This window comes from Lithobates pipiens, unplaced genomic scaffold (genome assembly GCF_037356315.1).
Source record: "Lithobates pipiens isolate NorthernLeopardFrog02 unplaced genomic scaffold, aLitPip1_a1.2 Scaffold_8, whole genome shotgun sequence".
Taxonomy (NCBI): domain Eukaryota; kingdom Metazoa; phylum Chordata; class Amphibia; order Anura; family Ranidae; genus Lithobates; species Lithobates pipiens.
In genome coordinates this window covers 110,714,898-110,732,534 of record NW_027507903.1, presented here as the reverse complement: position 1 = coordinate 110,732,534, position 17,637 = coordinate 110,714,898, and the positions used below count along the sequence as shown (strand labels likewise).

General features: G+C 44.7%; 1 protein-coding gene across 1 annotated transcript in view; it reads right to left on the bottom strand.

The window, feature by feature from the left end:
* Positions 1–17,637, bottom strand: part of ICE2 (interactor of little elongation complex ELL subunit 2) — a 266,066-nt gene that overhangs the window by 96,556 nt on the left and 151,873 nt on the right. Inside the window, exon 12 of the mRNA XM_077472932.1 lies at positions 11,775–11,904. Within this exon, the coding sequence (XP_077329058.1) occupies positions 11,775–11,904 (130 nt within the window). The remainder of the gene's footprint in view (positions 1–11,774; positions 11,905–17,637) is intronic.

Below are 17,637 nucleotides of genomic sequence, written 5' to 3'. Positions count from 1 at the left end.
CCAGTCAACACTTTATTTTTTTTTAAAGTTATGGATAGAATCAGGAGAAATTTGAATTTTTGTCCCCGTTGATGAGATTTTCCTCACACTCTATTCTTTCAGGCACCAGAACAGGAAGTGAACACAATATCTCCCCAATAAAGACACAAGCAGCATTAGTAAAAACAGAAGCAAAATGCTGGCAGAGATCATACCCATCCCCACATTACAGGAAAAATAGGATTTTTAGTACTCACCGTAAAATCCTTTTCTCTGTAAATCATCGACCGACACAGCTCCTCTCTTAGCCATTGGGTTGTTACGCCCACCTTTAGGAGAATACTAGGCACTACATGTTATGCAACACACAGAACTTTCCAGTTCCGCCCAGGGGTGGTCCCTTAGGTAACAACCCTCCTGCTTGCCATGCAGTCATCAGTACGTCAACAAGCAGTATAACATAAAGAGAAAAAGGAGGGGCGGGTGCTGTGTCGGTCGTTGAATTGCCGTAAAATCCTTTTCTCTGTGAGTACAAAAAATTATATTTTCTCATATATTCACAGACCAACACAGCTCCTCTCTTAGCCATTGGGACGTCCCCAAGCAGTGCCAAACGAGGGGTGGGAAAACAGCATAAAAAACTTCATCCACCATGGCAAGTGGGAACTAGTGAAACTTTACCCACAAAAAAAGTGCGTAGAAGAATCCACCACAAAACCAGGGTACCCTCAAAAGGAGCGACTGCCCACAACCGCACCAAAACCTGCGGAATGTAATGCAAGAGTGCATTATGTCAACGGTACTGCATTTTTTTATAGAAAAACCAGGAAAAGGAAAAATATTGCATACTCAATTGCAACTATACGGCTGCCTGCAAAACTTTGTGGCCAAAACAGGCATCAGCCAATGCACCGACGCCTACCTTGTAGAACTTGGTAAACGCGTGGACAGATGACCAGGTCGCTGCTTTACACACTTGAGCGACAGATGCTTGGTGTCAGAAGGCCTAAGACGTTCCGATTGCCCTTGTGGAGTGGCCCGTAACCGGAAAGGGGGGCACCTGCCCCTTCAAGGCGTTGGCTTGTACTACAATCTGTCTGATCCACCTGGAAATGGTGGCTGGCGAGACCGCCATGCCTTTCTTTGGACCAGTCACAAAAAACAAACAGTGAGTCTGACTTTCGAAAGGGAGCCATGGCAGACAAATACACCTTCAGAGCCTGAACCACGTCCAGAGCATGACGGGCCACCTCCTTAGGATGTGTCGGCTTAGGACACAGAGATGGTAATACAATGTCCTCATTGATATGAAAAGACAAGACCACTTTCGGCAGAAAAGACGGTTGCAGACGCAACACCACTTTATCCTTGTGAATAACCAGATAGGGCGACTTGCAAGACAAGGCCGCCAGTTCCGAAAAAACCCTCCTGGCTGACATGATGGCCACTAGAAAGACCATTTTCTGGGAAAGGGTCAACAGGGGAATCTCCCTAATATTTTGAAAAGCGGTTTCTGAACCGCCGATAACACCAGGTTCAGATCCCACGGTTGTAATGGTGGACACACCGGAGGGACTACATGTCGCACCCCTTGAACAAAGATACTCACTAATGAGTGAGACGCCAGGGGTCGTTGAAAAAAAAGACAGCCAAAGCTATTTGCCCCTTAATGGTGCTTAACGCCAATTTCTGGTCTACTTCTTGCTGAAGAAACAGCAGGATCCTGGATATAGAAAAGGAGCGGCCGATGCCATCCTTTCTCCTCACACATGGAGATGTAAGCCTTCCAGGTACGATGATATATCTTCCGAGAAGAAGATTTCCGTGCTCTCAAAATAGTAGGGATCACAGAGTCCGACAGACCCTGGTTCCTCAACACCTGCCTCTCAATAGCCATGCCGTTAAAGCAGGATGGAGAATCGGACCCTGAGACAGAAGGTCCTCTCGTAACGGTAGTCGCCATGGGGCGTCTGCCACCAGGCGCACTAGGTCTGCGTACCAAGGCCGCTGAGGCCAATCTGGGGTGACCAGAACTACTGGGATCCCCGCGGAGCAGACGTGGTTAAAGCTTCAGAGGAGGAAAGGCGTAGATCAGCTGGTACTGATCCCAGGGAGCCACCAGCGCATCTGCCCACGGATCCCTTGTCCTGGACACGAATCTCGGCACCTTCCGATTAAGACAGGAGGCCAGAAGATCCACGTCTGGTGTGCCCCACCGCAGGCATAGCAGCCTGAACACCTCCGGAGGCAACGTCCATTCTCCTGGGTCCAGCATCTGGTGACTTAGATAGGCCGCCTGCCAGTTCTCCACTCCCGGAATGTAAATGGCCGACAGGGCAGGTACATGTTGCTCTGCCCACCGAAGTATGTGAGCGACCTCCCATGTGGCAGCTGAGCTTCTTGTTCCTCCTTGGTCATTGACGTATGACACCGCAGTGTCGTTGTCTGACTGGATCCTGATCGGACACCCTTGCAGTCTAATCAACCATGTGGAGAGGCATAGCCTGATCACTCTTAGCTCGAGCAGATTGGTCGACAGGAGGAATCCAAGTTGCCGATCAGAGGCCCTGAGCCGACTGAACCCTTATTACTCCACCCAAGCCGTTGTGATCACTGTCCATCTCAGAGGCAGGAACAACTTCCCAGACTGAAGCACCGGGGACCTCAGCCACCAGATCAGTGAATCTCTGACTAACTGGCTTACCTGGATCTATCGATCTAGGGACAACGGAGATTTGTCCCACTTTGTCAAAATCTCCTTCTGCAGAACTCTGGTGTGGAACTGGGCATACGGTACTGCCTCGAAGGAGGCCACCATGAGTCCCAGGACTCGCATGCAGAAGCGAAGCGACGACCACTCGCTGTTCATCAGCAGTTTTACTGCGGCTCAGAGTCTGCAGCTTGTCTGAAGGGAGAAAAACTCTTCCTTTCCTGGAGTCCAGCAGCAAGCCTAGGTACTCCAAACGCTGGGATTGTACTACCACCAACTTCTTTAGGTTTAACAGCCACCCAAATTCTTGCAGTGTCTGTATTGTGATCGCCACATCCTCCTCCAATTCTGAGGCGGAAGATGCTCTCAGGAGAAGATAGTCTAGATATTACACCATCGTGATCCCACGTTGCCGTAGCAACGCCTAAACTGGAGACAATACCTTGGAAAAGACTCGGGGGGCTGATGCCAAACCAAAAGGGAGAGCTACAAACTAGTAGTGGGCTTCCCAGACTGAAAACCGCAGAAACTTTTGATGCCGGAGGCATATGGGTATGTGCAGGTACGAATCCTGGATGTCCAAGGATTGCCAGGGAGTCTCCTTGATGGAGTGCAGCGACTACTGAGTGAACTGATTCCATTCTGAACCTCTGCACTTGATTGAAGGCTTTTAGATCCATGATTGGACGTACCCCTTCCTTCTTGGGAGCTACAAACAGGTTTGAGTAGAACCCCTGGAAACATTCCGATTCCCAAACAGGTACAATAACCCCACGATTCAGCAGGTCCCTTACTGCCCCCAAGAGGGCCTCCCGGCGAGCCGGAGAAACAGGTATGCTGGAGGGGCAGAATCTGTTTGGCGGCCAAGAGAGAAACTATTTTGTAGCCATAGGAAATCAGATCGCAGACCCATTGGTCGGACAGCCGAGAGGACCACCGGTCTGCAAACTCCTGAAGGCGACCCCCCACCCGAGTCATGGGTGGGGGCAAACCTTCATGGGGTAGCACTTTTGTTCGCAGGCTTGTGGTTCCAGGGACGTTTCTGTCCTTCTGTGGTCCCCGTCGGGCTGGGGACGTTTAGCTGAAGCTCCGGGTGGACAAAAAAGCCGCTTATGAGGGCCCTTGGCTACGGCATGGCTCCTTAGCGTTCCTGGCCTGTGGGAGTAGAGTACTCTTACCACCTGTGGCATTCTTAATGTCATCCAAGGAGGCTCCAAAGAGCCGGTCGCCAAGGAAGAGAATATACGCCAGGGCTTTTTTTTAGATGCCTGGTCAGCAGACCAACCAAATCAGGCGCCTCAGCACCACTGCTGACACTGAAGCCCTGGATAACAGAGGGAGAGTATCCAGGGCCACATCACAAACGTACATCAGGCCTTGCACTAATTGGTCTGCTAATTCCATGCAGACAGGAGAAGCATGTTCTCCCAATTCACGGTGCAACAGTTAGTGTCTGCGGCACAAGTGCGGATGCCAGTACTGGTTGTACGGCTGACTCCACAACTGTAAACAAAGAACGAGCCACTGCCTCGGCCTTCCAGTCCATGGGATCCTTAAATGCAGGAGTCCTCTCTACAGGGATCATGGTTACTTTGTTTAACCTGGATACTGGGGGGTCCAGGACCGGAGGAGCCGACCACTTTTGATAAGTCAGATCCGGGAACACCTTAAGGGAACGGGATGGCTTACGGGACCCAAAACGGACTGCTACCTCAGCAGAGGAATCTGCCGGCTCCTGAATCTTCAGGGTATCATGCACAGCTGTGATAAGAGCGCCAACAAGCGCTTTGTCACGCACGGACCGGGATTCATCCTCTCTTTCCGAACGGTCCTGGTCAGCGTCATCTGACACGAACAGGGGTCACCAGCCTCAGCGGGGCCTGAGTCTGCGTCAGAGCTCTCTAATGAGGATGGGGGGGGGGGCAGGGGCCACTTTTTAGCACCGTTGCACCCACACACTGCCTCCATCTCGGCAATGAACGAATTGAGGACCGCCGACAAGGTGTCCAAGGGCACTTTGCAATCCGCAGACGACCCAGTTGCAATTGCCTGGATTTCGGGGGAAGAAACGCCAGTTTCTGAAGCCATGCTGACCCTACCCCTGTCTGCCACCTGAAGGGGACTTAGGACAGCGACATTCCCACCCACCTCACTGCTGCAGGCTGAGGGGCTCTTTCCCGCAGGATTCACCGCCCTGAGGGGTTCTGTGCTATCCAGCAGGTAGTGCCTGTAGTCTATGTTGGCTCCCAGATGAATCAACTCTATGTCAGTGGAAGCAGCTGCTAATGGCGCTGAAACCGCTCTGTAGTGTGCTCAGGCTCAAAGAAAATGGCCGCCCGTGTCCAGCATAAGGACATAAAGCACAGGGAGAATGGCCGTAAGAGAAAATGGCCGCCGGCGTCCATTATAAGAACAAATCACAGGGAAAATGGCCGCCGAAACCCAGGAGAGCATGCTGCCCTTGTCCACACCTAAGATGGCCACTGTATGCAAAGCCATGAGGGACAGAGGAACAATGGCGGTGAACACAGCACTGCACAGGACACAAGCAGAGCCTCACAGGCACCTTCCAGGGACACGAAAAACAGGACCCAGGACACAGCCAGCCAGCACAACCCCCCTCCCAGGTGAGACCTCCCCGGAGAGCCCCTGCGCAGACACACACACACCGCTCTGCAGCATCCCCCACAGGGAGGGGGGAGGGAGAAAGGGACAGGGAGAGAAGAGAGGGAGGTGAGGGACCCCTGAATCGACCTCCCAGGGAATGCCTAGCTGCCCAGCCCCACTGAGGCAGGGAGAGCTGTACTTACCAGTCCTGAAAAGCTGGGAGACATTCCATTACAGACCCACTCATTGATCAGTACAGGGTGGCTGTTGGCCCAGCACACTGTGACGCAGACATCAGTAACCCGGTCATATGTGTGCCCCGGACCATAAAAGCTCACCAACCACCTCTGGAGCGAAGGTTTCGTCGTGGCCGACCCAGCGCGGAGCTCTGGCCTGCACACGCTCGATGGCCGGACTGGGGAGACTACAAGGATAAGGGTATCTAGCCTGTCACCCAGCCGGCTGTTGATAGCAGATCACAGGATCTATCATCTTGTGCAAAAAAGCCATGCTTCTGCAGAAAAAACACGGACCGATGGGCCCGTCAGGGTTCCTAGGTCCTTCTCCGTCACTAGGCAAAATAAAATGGATGACTGCATGGCAGGCTGGAGGGTTGTTACCTAATGGACCGCCCTGGGCGGAACTGGAAAGTTCTGTGTGTTACATAACATGTAATGCCTAGTATTCTCCTAAAGGTGTACGTAACAACCCAATGGCTAAGAGAGGAGCTGTGTTTGTTGGTGAATATAAGAGAAATGTGTTTTTACTGCAGTCTGTATTCATATCGGGGAGCTTCTCCACACTTCCTATTCTGTTTAATACCAATAAAATATAAATAAAATATACATAAAGTCAAAAGAAGTCCTTCAAATGAGGACACAAAAGTAAACTCCTCACTCTACCAAAAGCTAAAAAAATAATAAATAATATATATCTATATCTATATATATCTATATATATCTATATATATCTATATATTGTAACCACATAGTTACATAAAGAAATCAAAATGACTGGAGGTTGGGACTTTAAATGAAGCAGGCAGGTGTAAAACATTTACATTTATTGGAAAATCAATGGTAAGTTGCATGAGGGTAGTCATGAGTACATCAAGAAGACCAATATATTCCATTCAATGGATAAACATACAGCAATAACAATTGACCACAAAAATACAAATCACATATTACAAGTGATCATTAGGTAAGTAAAACATATGGTTGGCATAAAACATGGCATATAGTAGCTCTATGCATTTCGTGGATTCATCCACTCTTCAGGAGCATGCACGTGGAAAACTGAATGCTGTAGTATAATAACAAATAATATCTGTAAGGTCTGGCCATTGTCTGTATCTATGCAGTAGCAATGTGCCAAAATGTGACCAATATATTCCATTCAATGGATAAACATACAGCAATAACAATTGACCACAAAAATACAAATCACATATTACAAGTGATCATTAGGTAAGTAAAACATATGGTTGGCATAAAACATGGCATATAGTAGCTCTATGCATTTCGTGGATTCATCCACTCTTCAGGAGCATGCACGTGGAAAACTGAATGCTGTAGTATAATAACAAATAATATCTGTAAGGTCTGGCCCTGTCACGGGAAATAGAGGTTGAAATAAAGTAATTAGAAGTAATATTGGCTAGGATAAACCCCCCAAAAACCACTCTCAAAAGTACTTACATTGTCTGTATCTATGCAGTAGCAATGTGCCAAAATGAATCAGAATAACCCCATATGGGTATCAGGTACAGATATTATTTGTTATTATACTACAGCATTCAGTTTTCCACGTGCATGCTCCTGAAGAGTGGATGAATCCACGAAATGCATAGAGCTACTATATGCCATGTTTTATGCCAACCATATGTTTTACTTACCTAATGATCACTTGTAATATGTGATTTGTATTTTTGTGGTCAATTGTTATTGCTGTATGTTTATCCATTGAATGGAATATATTGGTCTTCTTGATGTACTCATGACTACCCTCATGCAACTTACCATTGATTTTCCAATAAATGTAAATGTTTTACACCTGCCTGCTTCATTTAAAGTCCCAACCTCCAGTCATTTTGATTTCTTTATTCAAATAGGGATGGAGGCAACTGACCTTACCCGGTCACCGCCTCATTTAAAGTCCCAATGTTCTCTTTTTCTTCCACATAGTTACATAGTAGGTGAGGTTGGAAAAAAAAAAAAAAGACACAAGTCCAACCAATGTGTGTGATTATATGTCAGTAGTATATTGTATATCCCTGTATGTTGTAGTCGTTCAGGTGCTTATCTAATAGTTTTTTGACACTATCAATGCTCCCCGCTGAAACCACCACCTGTGGAAGGGAATTCCACATCCTTGCCGCTCTTACGGTAAAGAACCCTCTATGCAGTCTAAGGTTAAACCTCATTTCTTCTTTTAATGGGGTGGCCACGTGTCTTTTTAACCCCTTGCCTACTGCCTCACGCCGCTATATGTCGGTAGAAGGGCACGTACAGACATATTAACGTACCTGTACGTTGCCCTTTAAGACACGGCATTGTGGGTGCGCACGCGTGCCACCGTGAGCTCAGTGATTGTGGAGAGGAAGAACGGGAAAATGCTGATGTAAACCAGCATTTCCCCATTCTTCCTAGTGACAGGACACTGATCACAGCTCCCTGTGATCGTGAGCAGTGATCAGTGTCGTGTCACGCGTAGCCCATACCCCCTACAGTTAGAACACATCCTTAGGACACACTTAGCCCCTGCCATGCCCCCTACTGGTTAACCCCTTCCCTGCCAGTCACATTTACACAGTAATCGCTGTATAAATGTGAATGGTCCCCTTAATAGCACCAAAAGCGTCCGATCCATCCACCATAATGTCGCAGTAACGATAAAAATAGCAGATGGAATAGAAGAATACGTATTGGCCTAAACTGAGGGAAAATGAATGGAATTTCCGTTTCGACCTCTAAGTCATCAACAGGGGACTTAGAGGTTGAAACGCGTAGGGCCAGAAGTTTGCTCCCCACGTTGCAATTATTCTTTGTTTTTATGTATCACGTGATTTAAAAAAAATTTTTTAGTTCTGTGTATCACAATTCTTTAATAAACCATCATTGGTTGTATTTCACCATGCGAGGCGTTTTTTATGGTTTTGCCCCTTTTATGGTGAACCCTCACGAGACTTCTGGCACCATATTCCACAGCAACACATGGTACGGAAATTCCATTCAGCTTTTTCATCTGGATATCTTAAGGAATCTCGAGAAATAAATATCATCTGGCCGGTGTATTGGGGTGAGTGGCTGGAGCCCTCCCATAAGCTCGTAAGACACACTACTATAAGGTGGATGTGTCCAACCTATCCGGTAAGAGTACCTACCTTCTCTAATTTGTGTAGAACCCATTCTCAAGAGGTCTGAAGCCTCAGAACGTCACGAGTCATTTAGCTTTGAATACCATCTGATGACTTTATAAAGTCCCAGACGCATCTGAGCGATTAATTTTTGGACTATTTACACATAATTTGTGGACTTTCTCATCACTATTATTTGTTTGTTTGCTAGAAATATATCTTTTCACTTATTGAGATAGGTGCCTTTAAGCGCTGCACTGATTTGTATATATTAATCTGGACTTGGTTTGTTTGTGTGCTAGCGGCTGGGCTGTGTTTTTCAAAAAAATATTGCAGTTTCACTACTTTTGTATTTTGAATTAGCACGGTGTTTTCCATTTTTTTTTCTTTTGGTTAATAGATTGGTTTGGCAAGAACGATTCTTCATGAATCCATGCCGATTACTGCTAATAACGTTTTCATTACTAAAATCTTGTATATAGTCCCTTATCATCCCCTCCAGGAGCTTGCATACAACTGATATTAGGCTAACTGGTCTAATTCCCAGGTTTGTATTTTGGCCCTTTTTTAAATATAGGCGCTACACTGGCTTTTCTCTAATCAGATAGTACCATTCCAGTTAGTAGACTGTCAGTACAAATTAGGAACAATGGTAAGGCAATTACTTGACCGAGTTCACCAAGGACCCTCGGGTGTAAGCAATCTGGTCCCGGTGACTTCCAAGTCTATCTCTAATTCTGTCCTCTGTTAGCCATGAGGGTGCTTCCTGTGATGTGTCATGAGGATAAACACCACAGTTTTGGTTACTGAAGCCCCCCAATTCCCTTGTGAAGACTGAGGAGGAAAATAAAAATAAATTCAATAACCAGATGCCCTTCCTCATTCTTTATGGGGCCAATATGGTCTGTCCTCCCTCTATTACTGTTTAGACTTAAATAATTTCTTGGGATTTTTTTGCTCTCCTCTACTATGTCTCTTTCGTGTTCTATCTTGGCCAACCTAATGGCACCCTCACATTTCTTGTTGTATTCTTTGTAATGTCTGAATGCTGATGATCCCTCATCCTTGTATTTTTTTGAAGGCCTTCTCCTTTGCATTTATATGCATTTTTACATTGGAGTTAAGCCATCAAGGAAATTTGTTACCTCTTTTAAATTCCTTTCCCAATAAGATGCATTGGCATCCTATTTAATATGCTCTTAAAGCAAACCCATCTCTCCTCCGTGTTCTTTGTTCCCAAGATTCTATCCCAATTTTTATATCATCTAGCAAGGTTCGTAGTTTAGGGAAGTTGGCTCTTTTTTGAAATTCAGTGTTCATTTGTATTCCCCTTATGTTTCCAATTTGTGTGATTTATACTGAAGCTAACTGACCTTGAACTGGCGAGCCTTAGACAAATGCGCGATTCCTTCCACCCAGTCTATGTCTGGATAATTAAAATCCCCCATTATGACATTTCCCATCCTTGCTGCTAATCCAGACTGTGATAGGAGATCGGTCTCCCCCTCCTCCCTTTGGTTAGGGGGCCTATAGCATACTCCCAGTATTATTTTCCCCTTAGTTTCATCCCTTTGGAGCTCTACCCAGAAGTATTCCACCTTCTTCCTAGCTCCCTTAGTGAGGTCATCTCTCACTCTCACTTGTACATTATTCTTAATATACAGGCATACCTCTCCCCCTTTTTTACCCTCTCTATCCCAGCAATAAAGGGAATACCCTTGAATGGTTGCCAGCCAATCATGAGAGCTGTTGAACCAAGTCTCTGAAATTCCCACAAAATTTAAATCCTCCTTGTACAACAATATCTATAGTTCTCCCATCTTGTCAGCCAGGCAACTGGCATTTGCAAACATGCCACATAGTTTAGACCGGTCACATACTGTCCTCTTATTGGGCGTTCCAGGATTGCAAATAGGACTAGTTACTATACTTACCTTGGGTTAGTGTGCTTAAGTCAACCTACCAACTAATGCCCCCAATACTAGCCTCTGGAATATGTTCTGTGCTGACTATCTCTACCTCTGGACCCTCCCTCTGTCGCCTAGTTTAAAAGCCCCATCTTCACCCTTCTCATTTAGGTGCAGTCCTTCCCTTCTATAGAATTGGTGACCGACTGAGAAGTTAGCCCAGTTCTCCAAGAACCCAAACGCCTCCTTACTACACCAGCTCCTCAGCCACTTGTTTACTTCCCTAATCTCCCTCTCTGATGTGGCTCAAGGTACCAGTAGTATTTCTGAGAATTTTACCTTGGAGGTCCTTTTCCTCATTTAAGCTAAGTCCCTAAAATCGTTCTTTAGGACACTCCATCTGCCTCTGACTTTGTCATTGGTGCTAATGTGCACCATGACAGCCGGGTCTTCCCCAGACCCTCCCAGTAATCTGTCCACCAGATCTGTGATGTGCCGAACCCAGGCTCTCAGTAGACAGCATACAGTTCGGTGCTTCAGGTCTTTGTGAAAGATTGCCCTCTCTGTCTTAAGAATAAAGACCCCTACCACCAGAACATGTCTTTCCTTTCCCTTCGCTTCCCCCCCACTCTCACTGGAGGACCACATATCCCATATCGTCTCAACTTTTGTTGGGCAGTTGAAAAAAAGCTGAAAAATTATTTTGCTCTAGTTAAGTGCAAAGTAAAGGCATAATGTGCTAGTATGCATTGCATACTAGCACATTATGTGAAACTTACCTGCAAACAAAGCTGATGCGTTATCACCACTGGAGAACACATGCATCTTCACCTGTCTTCCTTCTGGGTCCAGGGACTCAGACTGTGTGACTGGCCAGAGCCACATGATGCGTCTCCCACGAATGCACGGGGGAGCCGCTGTTCAAAGCACAGGAATCTGAAGGAACAGCACGGTGACTGTTCCTTCAAAGCGCATGCGCCGATCACATCGGCTGAATATACAGCAAATTTCTCCTAAATGGTGCACGTTTAGGAGATATTTACAGTACCTATAGGTAAACCTTATTATAGGCTTACCTATAGATACAATTAATGAATGGGAGTTTACAACCACTTTAATTAGTCCAGTTATTTGATATCTTGTCACTGCCAGCTTCGCACCATTATGAGCAAGATTTCCAAAACCATATATAAATTGTGAATAGTTTACTCACCCACATAAAGTGTACAGTTAGAGTGCACTAGGTTCTCAGTCCACAGTCGGCAGCTCTCACTCTCTGTCAGTGACTCCACTCCATAACAATACTGGTAATCCATCTTGGTGAGCACAAAAACAGGAGTTTGCTAAGAGAAAACAGAAATCCTAAGTCACCAAACAAGAAATAATCAGCAAAATGAGAGATAAAAACAGAATAAAAAGAAGCAGCACAAAAAAACATCAAACTTGTTGCTGCTAGTCATAGCATAACCTTCCTAATTCACATTACAGTGCCAAACCTTCCAGCACACTTTAGCACTGGTGACCTCGCCTTCCCAAGTACAAAAAGGGATAATCTCGAAAAAAAATAAAAATAAGATGGAGTTGAGTGTAGAATTGGTCACAGCTTAAAGTTATATTAAACCCTCAGAATCAATACTACACCTTGAATATACTCCCACTGCTCCAACTCCTAAAAGAGAAATGCCAGTCCTGGTCTGGACTCCCACTAAATTTACTTGGCCAAATAAGTATTCTTAAAATGATTATACTACCCAAATTCAATTATTTTTTCCGGAACAGTCCAGTCTGGATACCAACAGCTTTCTTCAGGGAGGTGGATAGCTGCATCACTTCATCTTATAGCATGGATCCGTTCCGAGACTGGCGAAATCCACGTTAGACTTACCAACTCATCTTGGGGGGCTGGCCCTCCCAAATTTCCAGATCTATTACTGGGCAGCGATGTTGGTCACAACATACTGGTGGTTCGAGGCAACACATACGCATGCAGCGGTTTGCGTGGAGGTGACCAAACTAGGTTCACTGCAGGATCTACAAAATTTTGTGTATAGGGGGGGTAGGGGCATATGAGGATCTTCCCACTCCGACTAAGTCGACGATCAGAGTGTGGATTATGGCCAGAAGTAGATTCTCCCAGACGGAGCGCTGGTCCCCGGTCCAGCATCTCTGGGGAAATCCTAACTTACCACACTTTAGATCGATACCAGACCCTCAGGTGTGGGCGAGATTGGGCATTAAGACACTGAGGGACATTATACCTGAGGGTGCCTTATACCTTATAACTATACCGGAAGTGACGAGTGCGCCTCAATCCCTGCGTTTCAGCGAGCGGTGGAAAGGCAGGATACAGCGAAAACGTTCGTTCCTCCTCGAGCACAACTGAACCAATGGGATAAGGCACAGTACTTTTCAATGCTTAAATACTTTGTTTATTTGGTACGCATATATATGTTGGGTTTTGTTTTGTCTAATAAATAGTGTTAAACAATATCACACTATGTTTGGGCATCTTTGCTTTTTTATATGAGAAAACTGGATTCCAACAAGAGAGACATCTAGTGGCCATAAGAAGCATTGCTGATTGGCAGTTTAAAGGCTTTTTTGATCTTGGTGTTCGGTGAGTGCATCCCCAAAGGGGATCGTGTGTGCCCCACAAGTGGTGAACTTTTATGGTGGAAGCTGCAGTTTAATCACAACAGAGAACGGATAAAATAAGCACCTTCTATTCTGGACACTGATCAAAATTTTAATGAACTCACCTTATATAAAAAATCTTTTTAGAGTGTGCATGCGCTGCCATATATGAAAAAGTGGACTTCTTTTTAAAGTTACGATTTTTTGTATATTTCTTATATTTCTGTGTTTTAAAAAAGCAGCAGCTAAAGAGTGGATATTCTACGTCAGTAGAGTACCACTTTAAAAATTACAATCTTTATTTAATATTATTTTCTTATTTTGCATACTGGTTTCCTAAAGCGCAGAGTGGTGTACTATTTAGGCAGGCACTTATAGTAATTTTATAGTACACTCTTGCATATTGTTTTAACTAGAAGATATGCCTTACCGGGATGGATGTACTTTCGCTATATCCAATTTCGGCATGCAGCAAGGGCCCAATTCCATACACCTCCAATGTTACAATTAGAACCGGTAAAGGACCCCCTGTCCTCTGAAGACCTAAGGAAGCCTCTCTCTGCACTTTATGGAACTTTGCTGGCCAAAGACTCCCAAAAATTGGACAGGCTATGGGAAAAATGGAAAGCCGACATACCGGCACTGGAGAGGGAGGATTGGGAGGACTGTCTGGAGCGGGGCCTTAAGTTGGTAATTTCTGCAGGAGATAAGCTCACAAACAAAATTTTCTTCCTCCATAGAGTATACTTCACCCCAATTCATATGGTCAGAATATTTCCTGATAGAGACCCTCATTGCCCTCAATGTCAGACACAGTTGGGTACCTATCTCCATATGTTCTGGGAGTGTCCCATGCTGTCCATATATTGGGTAGGTGTTTTTGAACAACTAAACGTTCATCTTGAACTCTCAGTCCCTATGACACCTGAATTAGCTTTATTAGGGGTTCATGACGATGACCAAAGGCCATATCACAGTAAATTATTAATTTCATATCTTTTGTTATGCCAAAAAATAAATATTATGTAAGTGGACCTCATCTAGCCCGCCGGTTGTATCCATCTGGGAAGCCAAAGTTAATGCCGCTCTTCCCCTCTACAAACTGATATAGATTAGTCGTGGATGCCCCTGGAAATTCGACAAGGTGTGGTTGCCATGGACAGCTTTATAAACAGTTGAATGGTCTGGGCCTCCTTTTCCTTGCCTTCCTCCCCCACCATCAATTTTTTTTCTCTCTTTTCCCCTTTTGCTCCCCCTCCTCTCCCTGCCCCCTCCTCCTCTCATCCAAGGGATTTAACATCTGATTAGTTGTTTTGATTACAGAGTAGCTTACCCTCTCCTGTACAGACCTATTATACTGAAGAATGGATATTGACCTTGATACATGTGAAATGTCTGCACTGCACAAATGTCTGTACTGTTTGTACTCACTATGCTAAAGTCATTCCTGTGATGTAGTACTGTATACTTTCCTCCAATAAAGCACTCCTGATTTTTTTTTTTTTTTTTTTTTTTTTAAACAAAGAAAAGTACCTGGGCAAATTTCTTAACGAAAGATTGGATCATCTGGAAAAAGGTATGATTGAAACCAAAAAGGACAAAATGCTTAGAGATATACTGGTCTATGACACTAACACAGTGGGGGTTATTTACTAAATATTTTGCGTTTCCACGCATATACTGGGGTTGATTTACTAAAGGCAAATCCACTTTGCACTACAAGTGTAAAGAAACATTAATGCAGATACAGATTCTCGATGTGACATGGTTGTGACACAGCTAGTACATGAAGTAGGCAGTGACCATTTACAACAAAGCTTTAGGGAATGTTGTGCCCTGGGTGAATTGGAGGGAGGAGCTGTTGCTAGTATCAATGTTTATCTTACAGAGGTATCTCATACATATCTGACCTCTACGACAATGACAAACCCAAAACGTTCCCCACGCTGCAGAAGGACTACCAGATCCCTAGTTCGGACATATTTGTGTACATTCGTACTCTACTTTGCCTACACACCCTTAAAGCGAGGACGTGCACTCTACCCCAAAATGCCTGGATTTTAAATCACTTCATACATATATGAAGGGCATAACAATGTTTTACAATCTCCTCCAGTCTAAGAATACAATGACAAGCTCCACCGCATTCAACAGATGGGAAAGAGACCTGAACCAAACCTTCACTCTAGACCAATGGGGAAAGGCGGGTCAATCCACCTATAAAGCCACCAGCTGTTCCACTCTTTGAGAACTAGCGTACAAATTAACTTACCGTTGGTACCAAACACCCGACAGGCTATCCAAATCTGACCCTACAACTGACAACTCCTATTGGAGGAACTGTGGACACAAAGGCAACCTCCTCCACATATTCTGGGATTGCCCGAAAATATCTCTCTTTTGGCACTCTGTGTTCCAACTTATGGAGGATGTCACAAAACTAACCATTGAGACGAACCCAGCCTTGGCATTACATTCCTTGATTATTGACCGATTCTCAAACAACAAAAAATATCATTATTCACATCCTTTTAGCGGCCCGCATCAGCATAACCAGAAAATGAAAAGATCCAATTCCCCCCAACCTAACTGACGTAATACGGACTGCACATGAACACTGTATATACGAAACTACTCTAAATCTACGTCAATGCGACAAAACACACTCACGCTAAAAATGGCAACAATGGTTTGAATGGGTTGACTCTCCCCGACTTGGTTAAGATTTTTTCTCCTTAACTCTGATTAAACCTATTACTGGAAATTGTCTTGTGGGGGGCATCGCTGCATGGGCACAGTCTTGCACCCTCTGAGGGGTGCCCATGTGGAGAGGCCTCACCACCCTCCCAACTGCCGGATAGGATATCTGTCTGGCAGGGCAATTATACGTCCTACCCACTAGCTACTCCATGTCGACTGATATACTTTTAGAGCTTTTGTGTCTTCCATGTACCAATGCCTCCTTTGATAATGCACTTTATTGTATTGTATTACGTCTTTGTTACCTTTGTGTCTTCACATAACTTATTCTGGAAAGCTTGAATCTGTAACTTTGTCTTCTCAATATGTTAATATAAATTTATTTTGGAAAAAAAAATGTTTATCTTAATCTAGACTCCATTAAGTCTTTTAAAACCTGGTCTGACTTTTACCCTGTCAATGTTCAATGTCCTGAGATGGACAAATTACAGAAATTGGTAGAAAAAGATCTCACCCTGCTGGCATCAAGTCGACTAACTGGCTCAAGCATTGTACAGGATAATCTATCTAGAAGAGAGAGAGAAGCTCTTAAAAATCTTGAAGATGATACTTCTATCATTATTAGAACCTCAGATAAAGGTGAGTTGGTAGTTGTTATGGAAGCAGAGATGCATATAAACAAGAAGCTGTCAGGAAGTTGTCTGATGCTCACACTTATATAAAAAGCTTAAAAGTGATCCCACTAAGGAATATAAAACATGAACAACTTTGATTGAGGGGATTAATTTGGGTGTGTTTGACAGCAAGTCTGGCAACTGTTTTATTCCTGAACATCCAGTGATGTAAATTTTTCATCACCATCCCAAGACCCACAAAGAGTTAGATCCATTACAGGGAAGGCTTATCTCCGGGATTGGCTCGCTCAATGAGAGACTGGGCCAATGGCTGGATGGTGTTCTGCAACCTCTGGATAGCACACTCCCTAGTCACTTGAAGGATACTATTCACCTTTTAAACATTGTATGAGACACACAGTGGGATGTGCATGCTATGTGGATCTCCTGCAATGTATCCAATCTGTATTCATCAATTCCACATGGATTGGCCATTGAAGCAGTTGGATTTTACTAGGAACATCATACCAATCTTACTATTGAGGTTGCTTTATATGTATTGGAAGCTTTGGAGTATCTTAACACTACTTCAATGAGGAATAATTTCTCCAGAGGTGCGGAGCAGCAATGAGGGTTAAATTTTCGCCCTCACTTGACAACTTGTATATGGGTTGGTGGGAGCGCAATTTCGTTTATGGCAGCACAAACCCTTTCAGATCCCACATTAGAACGTTCAAACGCTACATAGATGATCTTATATTTATCATGGATAACAGTTTTGGCACTTTGGAACATTTCCTAAAATATCTGAATAATAATCTTTGGTTTACAGGCCAGCCAAACAACACAGACATCCATTTTTTAGATGTCCATCTGTCCGGCCATGATTCTGGTGTGCAGACCTCCCTGTATAGAAAACCCCTTTAAGGTAAAATGCTGTTGATGGCAGGATCAGGACACCCTTGCCATACAGTCAAAGGCATTTCAGGAGGTACATTTTTGAGAGAACGCCATATATGTAGTGACCAACGTGTTTTTGAGGAGGAAGCTAAGGCTCTTTATTTACGCTTTATACAGAGGGGTTATCCAAGATGAATGCTAGATAGAGCCCCGTTCATTGCAAGATCC